Raw genomic sequence first — 14,987 nt, forward strand, 5'->3', positions numbered from 1 at the left:
CCGTCTTTGAAAGTTTGATCACAACACTGTAAAGACATGGGGAGTGGAGTGTTTTTATCTCCAGCTGGTCATCCTACTATCTGGCCTACCCTCACTCAGTTTTTGACTCTACCCCTCCCCACCTTATGGAAGTCCTTAACGTAGGCAGGACTAATCATTTATCATACCATGAACAATCTCTTTCTCCTCGCCTTTTCTTCAAAGTTCGTTTAATCTGTTTAAAATCACCAGCGTGGCGATCATGATTTCCTTACTTGTAATCAACAGATAGATCTAGATCTATCAGCATCACAATCCAGCTTGATGAGCTATTGCAAGATTACTCTGCATTTCAGCGCTTCACCCGATGAATAACAGACCCCAGGGGAGAATTAAACAGTAAAATGATGTGACATTGGTGAATGGATGCGTATTCTTGAAAACTTACCTTCAGAAACGTTGTTTTCGCTCAAATCAAAACACGCAATGTTGCGGAGGCCGCCATCTTGAATTTTCATGCTGCGGATATATAAAATTCTAAAAACGATCAAATTAAATACCAGAACACAAAAATACCCATAAGAGTATTTATGTCATGCATGTGTTATCAGCAGACAACTTCTGGTGCATGGTAAACCATTGAATTTTACATTTGCTGAGTTGGGAATATTTACTGCTGAGCGCTTTTGGTACGAATTTCGTCTGCTGTAAATGCAGCCTTTTATTCCCTATCAAAGACCAAAAAAACCGATTTCTGAAGTGGCTCTGTATCTGAAATCCCTTAAATAATTATAAGGAACAATACCACAAAGTATGATGTTTGTTGCAAGATGTGAATGATTTATGAGTGCGTCTGCAACATACGAGCCCCACTAATACTCAATCTCGAGAATATTCCAGACCGAACATGATACAACTACATTATATGAACTGTCCTTGAACTAGAATAGTGACGCTCTCTATGACGTACATCAAAGGTGCCGACGCACTTAATCCGAGCGAACACCACGAACTCACGACTAAAAACAGCGTGGTACACAACTTGTTTTGACAGGACTAGAAAATTCACCTGCATTCTCGCCCAAGCATAAATATTGTGTTTACAAAATATAATATCGGTACTTTCCCACAAAGTACAAATAAGTCAACCATATGCAACACACAAAACCGAACCAAAGCTCAGCAACGGCAGCGTTTCCTAACAGTGTGTCAGGTGTCGTTTTACTTGAACTTGACGTTCGTGTTTCTCCGAACGTCTGTGTATCGAAACACAGGTACACGCACTCCATGACTTTGTAAGAAGACATAACATATCGGTAGGTTTCATTTGTTTGTGACGAGTTTATTGAAGTAGTTTTGTTTTTTTGTTTACTTTTGCCAGTTTGCCAGTTGGTTTTTGGAACTTTGCAAAGCAGTGTCTTGTCGTCTGTTTAGGTCTGGGGAAACGCCAATGAAAAGAGCCGAAGAATCCTCGAGCGTTTCTATTGGGTTTGCTTTTGATTATCCATGTAATAGGGCTTCCTGCAACTATGCTAACCGGGGATTTATTCCCCGGGGAACATGAGATCTATTTCCCAAGTGCTTGTGAATGAAAACTCGTGAAAATGATGACAAATGCTTTTAGCCCATGTTGTGAATAACGCCCAACATTTATCCCCCAGCGCATACGAGTGTACGTGGTAGTAACAGTTTACGAACGCAGAAGCAGAATAAGAAGCTCCTTTTTGCACTCGAATTAAGAAAAAACACATTCCCGAAGAAAAACCAAGGTGAGCAGCCGCACAAAAAACATTTTATAATAATTTGTGATAATAATGTTAAACGCACTCACATGTCTGCCCATACCTCACGTTAATAAAATATATGTGTCCACAAATAACAAACTAACCCGGATTGAACACATTAACTATTCACTGACAAAACATATTTAAGGTACGCCCAAGCAATCTTAATTTCTGAAACATATATTCCCCCCGAAGCTACTGATTACAAGTTCAAAATTCTCCTCAACACTCGGAATAGATGATATCACGCCGTATGAACAGCAATCGGATGAGGTGTTTTGACACGAGCCCTTCAGCCTTTGCCTATTCCCATTAAATGCAGTTAGCTTCTGAATGCATTGGGCCTTGCATCCAGCTTTCTGGAAGTTTCACTGAGAAGGTTTGGATTACAAACAAAACAAGAAATTCCTCCGAGGTAGGAAAAACACCCCCGTCAAAGGGAAATAACCTTCTCAGTTGGTGGCAGTGAGAATGGTTATTTCCCTTTGACCATTAATATGTCCCTCTATAAGTCCTTGTAGAATCTTAATCCACCAATAACTCCCTAACCGTGTGTTTGACTGGTCCCAATTTTTGTAAGGACCGTCTCAGGAATGTATAGAACCTGTTCACCAAGTTTGGTGACGATCGGTCCGTTCATTCTTGAGATCTATATGCGAACACAAACACACAAACACACAAACACATCGACCGAATCCTATACACACCCCTATACCGGGGGTGTAACAAGAAAGGTTACATTATTGGAACGTTTTGATGCAGGACAAAAAACAACTTTCACGAGAACTTCACCCTATCGGCCTTTAATTCGGATAAACAAGAGAGACAACAAACACTATTAACTGATGCAACGACTTGTCTTATCTTATCGTATCTTACAATGGGATTGGTGTGATGTGTCCAAGATGGTCGAAGCAATGTCAAATGCAGTTTTGAAAAGGCTTGAGATTCAGAAATTGTGCAAATGGATAGATAGTTGTGAACATAATAAAGTGAACCTTCTTAGTTCGTGTCATTTTCGAGAAGAAAAACTGTAAAAGGTTAATTATTTTCCCCACGTTTTTAATCACGTGACTCAAGCATGTTTTGTGTGATTAATATCGCTTTTTTCCCCAAAACACTGTCGCATTTTAGCCTCTTCTGTGAAAGCTGCTTTGACTGAAGGAGAGTTCAGACGATGGTTTAAGGACTTTGTAGAAGGTGAACCGAGAAAGGTGGCTGCTTCGGAGCCACCAGCTGTGCCACACATGTGTCTAAGGCAGTCGCAAATCCAATAAAAACCTCATTAAATAACATTGCGCGACAACCGAAAAGCGGTATACATTCAATTGATTGAATGACAAAAGAAGTGTGAAGTATTGTGCTGGGAAGGACGTATATGGTGTTTTGTTTCTCTCTCTCTCTCTCTCTCTCTCTCTCTCTCTCTCTCTCTCTCTCTCTCTCTCTCTCTCTCTCTCTGTCTCTCTCTCTCTCTCTCTCTCTCTCTCTCTCTCTCTCTCTCTCTCTCTCTCTCTCTCTCTCTCTCTCTCTCTCTCTCTCTCTCTCTCTCTCTCTCTCTCTCTCTGGTTTTCTTTGTTTTGTTGGTTTACTTGGTTGCTTGACAATTTGAAAAAAACAATTGTGGGCGGTGTTTTTCCCATGCGCTGAGACTTCACACACACACACACACACACACACACACACACACACACACGGACGCACGCACGCACACACACACACACACATTTACACACACACACACACACACACACACACACACACACACACACACACACACACACACACACTCACACACACACTCACACACACACGTGAAAACACCAGCTGTTTTCTTCTACGATGAATAATGATGAGCGAATAATGCGTCATGGCAGTAAAAATAGGCTATGTATGTCTAAAAGGGACAGGTTGGAAGATTAGGCATTGCCTAAAACCTTTATCCCTTTGTATTAAAGTTTTGAATCTGAATCTGAATCTGAATCTCTCTCTCTCTCTCTCTCTCTCTCTCTCTCTCTCTCTCTCTCTCCATATGAGGTGTTTTGTTTCTCTCTCTCTCTCTCTCTCTCTCTCTCTCTCTCTCTCTCTCTCTCTCTCTCTCTCTCTCTCTCTCTCTCTCTCTCTCTCTCTCTCTCTCTCTCTCTCTCTCTCTCTCTCTCTCTCTCTCTCTCTCTCTCTCTCTCTCTCTCTCTCTCTCTCTCTCTCTCTCTCTCTGGTTTTCTTTGTTTTGTTGGTTTACTTGGTTGCTTGGCAACTTGAAAAAAACAATTGGTGTTTTTCCCATGCGCTGAGACTTCACACACACACACACACACACACACACACACACACACACACACACACACACACACGGACGCACGCACGCACACACACACACACACATTTACACACACACACACACACACACACACACACACACACACACTCACACACACACACACACACACACGTGAAAACACCAGCTGTTTTCTTCTACGATGAATAATGATGAGCGAATAATGCGTCATGGCAGTAAAAATAGGCTGCAATAAAAATCCAGTTTGCAAGACAAATTGGGCTCATGACATACACACAAGAAAAAGAGAGATGATCAACTCTCTATCTTTGCACGTAATCAAATGCATCGCACACATGGCTGCTTTAATTAAATGTATTGTGCAAGACAATCGGGGTTCGTGAACTAAGCGAACACATGTGACACCACTGGTAACCTTCTAAAATGTGCTTACAAGAGAAGGCGGCCTTTATCACAAAATCATCAAAGAACAGTGACCCATGTCTTGCCTCACAAAGCAGAAACAGATCAAACTGCTGACGTTCCAGAAGCAAGACTCGGAAAACAGGTTAATGAAGGGATCAAGGGTACCCAACGACGTGGAGAATGACCAAGGTGACACAGCAGAAGATTCAGACTTGCATCAACACCTGTCTGAGGCGCATCTGCAAGATCAGATGGACAGACAAGATCTGCAACGAAGAGCTGTGGCAAAGGGCGGGCCAAGAGCCCGTTGACAGCCAGATGCTGAGGAGAAAATGGGGCTGGATTGGACACACCCTCAGGAAACCCACATCCAGCATCACCCGCCAGGCTCTCACTTGGAACCCGCAGGGGAAAAGAAAACGAGGGAGGCCGAGAAACAGCTGGAGGCGTGACACATGTACAGAGGCAGAACTGAAGAGACAAGGCAACAGCTGGACAGAAGCGGAAAGAACAGCCCAGAACAGGGTGCGATGGAGAAAAATGTCGTCAATGGCCTATGCTCCGCTGGGGGCAAAGGGCCTAAGTAAGTAAGTAAGGGTACCCAACATCACATGGGTAACAAGAGGTTCTCTTCTTTTCCGTCACACGGTTTGGCAAAAAAACACACAAAAAACACACAATCCATCCACCTTTTGATTTTATACTGCTGGACAATACGGGAGAACAAAAACGCAGACACAGACAAGCACCGACACAGACACCAACTCATTTAACCATTTCAGACCCGTGTTGTCCACAACAAAGTTATTGTGCTTGTTTTTCAATGATTTCTTTCTTTCTTTATTTGGTGTTTAACGTCGTTTTCAACCGTTCAAGGTTATATCGCGACGGGGAAAGGGGGGGGGGGGGGGTGGGTGGGTGGGATAGAGCCACTTGTTAATTGTTTCTTGTTCACAAAAGCACTAATCAAAAAATTGCTCCAGGGGCTTGCAACGTAGTACAATATATGACCTTACTGGGAGAATGCAAGTTTCCGGTACAAAAGACTTAACATTTCTTACATACTGCTTGACTAAAATCTTTACAAACATTGACTATATTCTATACAAGAAACACTTAACAAGGGTAAAAGGAGAAACAGAATCTGTTAGTCGCCTCTTACGACATGCTGGGGAGCATCGGGTAAATTCTTCCCCCTAACCCGCGGTGTTTTTTTCAATGATGATGAAGATGATGTAAAAAAGAATAATGGTGACAAATAAAAATAAAATGCGCCACAATCTTAACATTCTTCTTTGAAGGAAGAGAGCAACAGACCTTCAAAGGTCAGAATATTGTGTTACATAGATCAGTCAATAATTCGAGGCAAACAGGCCAACGAATGGTAGCAGATTACACGGCCGGGTATCGCCAAGAGGACCTCGAGTTAATTCTTATTCTTCAATATCACTAAACACAGCCAGGCGTCCACCGTTTGCCTCGCACTGAACGCTTCTTGCTATTGACAGAGACATCTCGGGCCAGATAATATGTCTATGTTTGCTTACCTCCTCGCGGAGATTTGTAGACTTTTGTGGTTAATCTTGTACTCGTAAACGCTACCTGTGTTGGGGGTGCAATGTCTAATCTATCTCTTTTTCGTTTTTCTCTTTCTGTCTCTCTCTCTCTCTCTGTCTGCCTCTCTCTGTCTCTCTCTGTCTTTCTCTGTCTCTCTCTGTCTTTCTTTGTCTCTCACTCTGTCTATCTGTTTGTCTGTCTCTCTCTGTCTCTCTCTCTCTTTCTGTCTCTCTCTCTCTGTCTGTCTGTCTGTTTGTCTCTCTCTCTCTTTTTCTCCCTCTCTCTCTCTCGCTCTCTCTCTCTCTCGCTCTCTCTCTCTATATATATCTCTCTCTCTCTTTCTGTCTGTCTCTCTCTTGCTGTTTGTCTCGCTCTGCCTGTTTTTCTCTTGCTCTCTCTCTCTCTCTCATTCTCTCTCTCTCGCTCTCTCTCTCTCTCTCTCTCTCTCTCTCTCTCTCTCTCTCTCTCTCTCTCTTTCTGTCTGTCTCTCTCTTGCTGTTTGTCTCGCTCTGCCTGTCTTTCTCTCGCTCTCTCTCTCTCTCTCTCTCTCTCTCTTTCTCTCTCTCTCTCTCTCTCTCTCTCTCTCTCTCTCTCTCTCTCTCTCTCTCTCTCTCTCTCTCTCTCTCTCTATCTGTCTCTCGTAAAACATGCCAGACTTCCACCTTGGTTAACATCAGATATTATAGAGGCGATGGCTCTGAGAGATTATTTCAAGGAAAATAAGATGACAGACGAATATAAACAGCAGAGGAATGAGGTGTTAAACCGTGTGAGACAATCAAAAACTGGTTACTTTGATAAATTGATTTCCGATAAGAAAGATACTGCAACAATTTGGCGGGCAGTAAATGAAATCCTTGATAAATCTAGGAAAAAAGTCAACTGCTAATCTAACAAAACTATCTGCGGAAGACTTTAATAATCATTTTATATCTTTAGCGGATAAATTGAAGGCTTCTGTGGCAGAAACATATTCTCCGGATTTGAAAAATTGGACGAATACTGTCAGCGGAACAGAATAAACAATGAAGCGTTTATCATTCCTCCGATTGCAGTTCATGAGGTCGGAACATTTATTGAAAACCTGGAGAATAAAAAGTCCATGGGTCCTGATAAAATACCCGTGAAGTTATTGAAGCTTTCTCTACCGTATATTGTGGATTCGCTCACGTTCGTATATAACCTTAGTATTGAGCAGAACTTTTTTCCGTCTAAATTGAAAAGCGCCAAAGTCATACCCCTTCCCAAATGTAAAGATCTCTCAGACCCAAGTAATATTAGACAAGTCAAGTCAAGTATTTTATTGTTTTGGGCCCAGAGGGCTTTGAAACAAAGATATAACTTTAACAAAAAAAGGTAACAAATCAGACAGTTAATATATGTATACAAATTGAGCGGACAAATACAACAATACTATACAACCAAAATAAATTGCCAATATACACTTCCATACATACAAACAAAAAGAAAAGAAAATAGGTTTAACAAAATCAGGTAAGAGTTAGTTAGTTAGTTAGCTGTTGCTTTTCGGGTCCAGCGGACCATAATAGGCCAAATCAGGACCCCATCAGGTAAGAAATCAGACAGATAATATGTATACATTAAGCGTACAACGATAATATACAGCCGAAATAAATTGGCAATACCATTATGCCATGCATCTTTTATAAAGACACAAAACAAAACAAAAGCATACATTACATACATATATACATACCAGTAAAGAAACTAGATGTAACGCTAACATACTAAAATCATAACATGGGCTACCCATTTCTTTGCTGCCTGTTTTGTCAAAACCATTAGAACGGCATGTGCACAAGCATCTTCTTGCTTACATGGAAGAACAACATTTGTTCCATCAGTTTCAATCCGGTTTTCGGTCCAAGCATTATTGCCACACAGCTCTTACGTCTCTCTGTGAAGCTTGGCTGTCAGCAATGAACAAGTCTGAAGTTACAGGAGCATTGTTTTTGGATTTTAAGAAAGCATTTGACTTAGTCGATCATTCCATATTGTTGAAAAAATTACACTATTATTTGATAAACGATTCGGTCTGTGACTTCTTTAAATCGTATCTTGCTGACCGGACACAATATGTCACTCTACAATGCCAGAATTCGTCTACTGCACTAGTAAAACATGGCGTCCCTCAAGGGTCTGTATTAGGACCTATTCTCTTTTGTATTTACGTTAATGATTTGCCTTTACATGTATCGGATGATAAAGTCAAATGCGAGTTTTTTGCAGACGATTCGTCTATTCATACCAGTAACACCTCGTTGGAATCAGTAAATTCTTCCCTGAAGAACACTTTGGACGAAGTTTCGAAATGGTGCACATCAAATGCCATGATACTGCACCCAGAAAAAAACTAAAAGCATTGTTATTACCACAAGACAAAAGCATCAGATAAGTCTTCTTAAATTACAACTGTCCTTAGGTACAACTCAAATACAGCAAGTTAAAGAACATCGCATACTTGGTGTAACTGTCGATGAAGAAATGAAATGGCAAACACACATAAGCAACCTCTGCAAAGTGTTATCAAGGAATTTGTATTTGTTGTCAAAACTCAAACATTATGCGAAGTCTGAAACATTAAAAATGTTCGTTCATGCTCATATAATGCCTCATATTAATTTTGCTTCCACATTGTGGGATGGCTGCAGTGATGTTTACTTATTGAAACTCAATTCTTTGTACCGTCGTGCTGCAAAACTTATCCTGTATGAATCGCACATGTCTACAGAAATGAAGTTAAACAGCCTTAATTTCCTTCCCCTAAAAACCCACCTTGCATACAATAAGGCTGTCTTTATGTACAAATTAGTTCATGGTGATGTGCCCAGTTATATGCAATCCTATTTTACACATGTTACGAAGAGGTATGGGTCTCAAAATTTACATCCTCCAATTCCTCGTATAGATCTTTGTAAATCCAGCTTAGCTTTTTCAGGATCATCTCTGTGGAATTCTTTGCCAATAGAAATCAAACGATCCGCATCCTTAAAGGCCTTTAAAATGCAGTTGCACACACATTTGATCACACTATAAACTGCCCCTGATGTTTAGTTTCCATTGTGTACTCGGATAATGTATACAATGCTCTTAAGTGTTTGTTTGTTTTTTAAATATTGTATATGTAGTTAATCTGAATGTGTAATCCCTCGTCCCCCTCCCCCTTCTTCTTGAAACTTTAGCTGCCTGTATATGGCCCTGTTCGGCAATACATTGCTGTACTTTTTTAAGAAATGTTAAAAAACATTTACGTTTGTTTGTGTCTGGTTTTGTTTTATATGACTTTGTGAGTCCAATATTTTTTATGTTTATACTCGACCATTATTTTGATGTTTTATTAGTTTAATACTTTGATGAGGTATGTGCGCAGTCTTTGCTTTTGTTTACAATTATTCTCTGTATATGTTCCAAGGACAGGTTGGAAGATTAGGCTAAGCCTAAAACCTTTATCCTTATGTAATAAAGTTCTGAGTTCTGAGTTCTGAGTTCTCTCTCTCTGTCTCTCCCTGTCTCTCTCTCTCTCTCTGTCTCTCTGTCTCTCTCTCTGTCTGCTTCTCTGGAGAGAGAAGTAAAATACGGTGTACCACAAGGATCGGTTTTAGGACCCCTCCTCTTCTCTATATACATTACTGACCTCCCCCTACATATTCAAAATATATGTGAACATTTTGCAGATGACACCACAATTCACTCCATCAACACAAATTTAACTCGCTTATCAGAATCAATTCAAAGGAGTTTAAACCAGTTGACAGAGTGGACTGAACTAAACCATATGTCTCTTAACCCAAAGAAAACAACAAGACAAAAACGCCAGAATATTTGTTCAGCTGGTCCTGCTTTAATGATAGATGGTGAAATAGTGAAAAAAGTCGACCATCACAAACTGCTGGGTGTTAATATTGATAACAACTTGTCTTGGTCAACCCACATAGAGCAACTTAGTAAAGTGGTGTCAAAGAAAGTGTATCTCTTATCTAGAATTAAACACTTCCTGAACTGCCACACCAGAAAGTTATTCTTCATTGCTCATATTCAATCTGTTATTGATTCTTTCTTTATCTTTCTTTATTTGGTGTTTAACGTCGTTTTCAACCGTTCAAGGTTATATCGCGACGGGGAGATGGGATAGAGCCACTTGTTAATTGTTTCTTGTTCACAAAAGCACTAATAAAAAAATTGCCCCAGGGGCTTGCAACGTACTGTTATTGATTACGCATTCACTCTATGGGACTCAGCAAGTGAAAATTCCTTAAAACCACTTAGCAGATTACATAAAAGAGCGCTAAAAGTAGTATTACTAAACGTATATGTCCGGTTATCTGCATCGTTATTTACAAGGATGATTCGTTATTAAATAAACACTAACAGCTCCTTCAGTGACTGCAATCCTACCACGCACGGATGTCACTGCAATTGTGAGTTTAAAAACGGTGGACTAAAACAGTAGTGCCTTCAATGCCAGGTCCTTCCAAGGAGAGGACACCTTCCAATCTTCTGCAGTTCCTTAGTAATCTTGAACAACATATATATATACCTGTCATGGCAAGGCGCCTGCATTATAATGATACTGTGGGCGGAACCCAAAGATGTCCTTTCTTCGCAGACACCACTGCAAAATATTGTGAATTCAAGTAAGCCCTCACCCTGTTTGTTTTGAAATGTTTATAACATTTGATTTACTTCGATAGCTATGCTAAGAACATGGCCAATGCGTGCAAGGCTTTAAGAAGCGTGATTGATACCCTCTACCTTCACTACTGAACATCAAAGGTGTCTAAGCTCTCTATCTCGCTGACACCGGAGAATCCACTGCTCCATCAGTTGAGACATAGACCAAATAGCCTGGACCGCCAACTCGTCACGTGACCCTTCGAGGTTACGACGCTCGACTTTCAGGGGCGCTTAGCGTCCGGTTTGAAAGGCCAGCGATTCGAAGACAGTGAAACGAAAGCACGCTCCAGTTATTTGTGACAATGGGAGGTGACAATGAACTGGATTTTCCAAAACTCCAAACTAAACTTAACAAAACTCATCGAAAAACATGTTCCATATGCACTTTAGCTGAGTTTATTTTAGCATTTTCAGAACTTACCTCGGCAACTTCGTCCATGTTTACAATCGACACCGGATATGACATCCCCCTGATTTCTGAAAGGCCATGTAAGCGTAGGTTCCTACCTCGTAATAGAGAGAAAGAGCGGAGAGAGAGCTAGTTGGCGGTCCAGGATAAATGGTCTATGGTTGAGATGAGCCAGCTTCACACGCCTGTCACGAAGACTTGCCTGTTATCTATCTTCAGGCTTTTATGCTTATAATCCATCACCCATTCTTTTTGTTTCGGCCAACTTCTAGCCTACCTTGCTTACCCTACTATCGGCGACCTGAACTAGCTTAGGTGCTCTTGCGCATCCGCGTCTTTTTGCCGGGGGCAGCGGCCCTGGCATCTTTTTGCCAAAGACCGCGACGTGTTGCCGTGGGTGTGGCTATAAGGATTGATAGTGTCGAGAGGAGATGGTAGGAAGATGGTACAATCTATCATTCTATGCTCTTGTCTCGGTCAGCTTCACGCTACCCTGCTATCCTGGTGACCTGGGTTAGTCTTGGTGCTCAGATATTATGTGACTGTTCGTCTTTTTGTCGGAGGCGGTTGGCATCTTTTTGCCAAAGGCCGTGTCTTTTTGCAGTAGGTGTGACTAAGGATTTCTAGTGTCAAGAAGAGATGGTAGGCAGACGGATTGAGAGACGAGGTGTTCTGTGATATGTTACATACACACACACACACACAAACACACACATACGTACACACACACACACACACACACACACACACACACACACACACACACACACACACACACACACACACACCTGCTATTTTAGTTGGTGAATTTGCTTTTGTTTTTTGTTTTTGTTTTTAAAAACTCGAGATCTAAAGTCATTTCTAAAACTTGAACAATATATCAAAGAAAGGTCAAGTTATCACAAAATATAATGTTACGTTGCATCAGCGTACTGATTTTATTACAGGCCTGTATTATGTGTCCACAAAGGTCAATAACAATAACGTAAATAAATGTTAAAAGCCATGGATTTCCTTTCACGCAAAGGTGTAAGGTTTAAGCGGAAGTCCCCTGACAATACAATTTAAGCTAAATGACAAATAGCCCGCCAAGCCTTAATGCTTAGAATGGTATGGACAGTTCAAAATCGCCGTGTGTTTTTAAAAATAATAACCCTGTTTCAAATTAATAGAAAATGAGAAAGAGAGAGACAGAGACAGAGAGAGAGAGAGAGAGAAAGAGAGAGAGAGAGAGAGAGACTAAGAGAGAGAGAGAGAGAGAGAGAGAGAGAGAGAAAGAGAGAGAGAGAGAGAGAGAGAGAGAGAGAGAGAGAGAGAGAGAGAGAGAGAGTCCTGGCACACAAACGAAGAGAGACAATAAGATTCAGAGAGACTGAGACAAACAGACTAACTCTCACAAACACACACACACACACACACACACACACACACACACACACACACACACACACACACACACACACACACACACACACACACACACACACACACACACACACACACACACGTACACACACAGTCAAGAATAATGCGTTCAAAAGCCCACGTACGGGGTCAGGCGGAAGAGAAGTAATTAAAACGAAGGAACAGAGAGAGCAGACAACGTCCTGCTCAAACAAGAAGGTGTCAAATAAAAACTCGGATGTCAGCAACAGGTATTTCCCTCCCCCATCCCCCTCCCCCACCCCCTTCTTCCTTGCATTAATCTACACCACAAAGTTTCGCTCTGTCTCTCTTTGTGTTGCTCTCTTTCCCTGTCTCACTGTCTGTCTTAAAGCTGTATCTCTCTGTCTGTACTTTTCTCTGTCTGTCTGGCTGCATCTGTTTGTATCTTTCTCTGTCTGTCTGTCTGTCTGTTAGGCCTACTGGCTGTCTCTCTGGCTCTGTGTCTCTCTCTGCCTGTATGTCTTTCTGTCTGCCTACCTGTCTATCTCACGCACACACGCTGTTTGACCTCATATTCATGAGAACAACCTATTTTCATACACTAGTACATTCCCCAGCAGGTGTTACAGCTTACAAAGTATGAGGAATAGAATGTCCGTGTCAGGTGAAATAAGGTCATACGTCACGATCCCGGTATAAACAAGGAGAAACACAAACGTTTCCGCGTTACTTCTTCGCAGTGAAAGTGTCCACGCGCCGTTGGAGGCCCTCAAATTACGCAAAATATTGCCGCCCTGGAGTTTAAATCAGCAACACTAGCCTAAGGTATTGGCACGATTTGCGTTGTTTCATGGCTGTAAAAGTGTTCATTGGGCAGACTTTGTATTTGATCATGACGGTTTATAACATCTATAACATCTTTTGATGTCTCTTGTTTCCCTTTTGTTGTTGTTGTGAATTTCCGTGATTCTTGTAATACTACTACTGTTTGTCTACCTGCCCGATTGTCTGTCTGTCAGGAAGAGACTGCGTGTCTATATTTACTATGTTTGTATCCATACAAGTCTAACTGTACCTGCTACATTAGAACATGTTAGTTGTCTGCATTCATTCGTGGTTTTTTTTCCAAAAAAGGACGACGAATGACACAAGAGAAAAGTGACATTTTAAAAAGCAGAAAGCTACGCTCCAAAAGCCTCTTTAATTAAAGCGAGTATGCAGAAGAAACCGAAGAGACAGACAGAGAGGTCATAAACAATAGAGAAGCAGAGGGATTGACTGTCACTTTGGTTGTATGCATCAGATGTTTAAATCAAATCATAATTCGCCAACCACAATGTAAACTACAATTGTTAAGAACTGTCTCCAATGTTCAACAACGATTATAATTATGTGCTACTGAACAGTTGTACAAGACATAGACAAGGAATTCAATGGGACATTTGTTTTTTTGCATTCATGCACATCATTTAGACGATCAACACACAATTAACAGCACACCTAGAAAGCAAATAAAGCACGGTCGGAACGTTTGATACGACATGTTGATTGACTGTGTGGCCGAGTGGTAACGCACTTGCGCTCGGAAGCGAGAGGTTGCGAGTTCGACCCTGGGTCAGGGCGTTAGCAATTTTCTCCCCCCTTTTCCTAACCTAGGTGGTGGGTTCAAGTGCTAGTCTTTCGGATGAGACGAAAAACCGAGGTCCCTTCGTGTACACTACATTGGGGTGTGCACGTTAAAGATCCCACGATTGACAAAAGGGTCTTTCCTGGCAAAATTGTATAGGCATAGATAAAAATGTCCACCAAAATACCCGTGTGACTTGGAATAATAGGCCGTGAAAAGTAGGATATGCGCCGAAATGGCTGCGATCTGCTGGCCGATGTGAATGCGTGATGTATTGTGTAAAAAAAATTCCATCTCACACGGCATAAATAAATCCCTGCGCCTTGAATATGTGCGCGATATAAATTGCATAAAAAATGTTAAAATCAAAAAAAAAAATCCCTGCGCTTAGAACTGTACCCTCGGAATACGCGCGATACAAGCCTCATATTGATTGATTGATTTTTGCATTCATGCACATCATCATTTAGACGATCAACACACAATTAACAGCACACCTAGAAAGCAAATAAAGCACGGTCGGAACGTTTGATACGACATGTTGATTGACATAACATTCGGAGCTCTGATCTTTTTTGTGCGAGCAAATATATCATGGCAACGAATCGAACGCGTATCAAACGAAGCTCTGAGCAAGGCGTGTGCACAATGTTCTGATCAACCTGAGCTTTTTCTGGGTCAGCATTGTCTATGTGTTCAGGTGATAGAGAGAGAGAGAGGGGGGGAGAGAGGGGGGGAGAGAGAAAGAGAGAGAGAGAGGGGGAAAGAAAGAGGGGAGAGAGAGGGTGCGAGAGAGGGGAGATAGAGAGATAGAGAGAGAGAGTGAGGAGAGAGGGGAGAGAGAGGGAAAGA

General features: G+C 41.5%; 1 protein-coding gene across 1 annotated transcript; it reads left to right on the plus strand.

Annotated features, from left to right (window-relative positions):
• Nucleotides 1–4,641: 4,641 nt before the first annotated feature.
• LOC138954268 (uncharacterized) lies at nucleotides 4,642–5,052 on the plus strand. Its single transcript, XM_070326154.1, has one exon. It carries the CDS (start codon nucleotides 4,642–4,644, stop codon nucleotides 5,050–5,052), a length of 411 nt encoding a protein of 136 aa, XP_070182255.1.
• The last annotated feature ends 9,935 nt before the right edge of the window (nucleotides 5,053–14,987 follow it).

This window comes from Littorina saxatilis, linkage group LG2 (assembly GCF_037325665.1).
Source record: "Littorina saxatilis isolate snail1 linkage group LG2, US_GU_Lsax_2.0, whole genome shotgun sequence".
Classification (NCBI taxonomy): Eukaryota; Metazoa; Mollusca; class Gastropoda; order Littorinimorpha; family Littorinidae; genus Littorina; species Littorina saxatilis.

Coding starts and splice junctions, on each gene's coding strand:
- LOC138954268 (XM_070326154.1), top strand. CDS start 4,642: ATGACCAAGGTGACACAGCAGAAGATTCAGACTTGCATCAACACCTGT.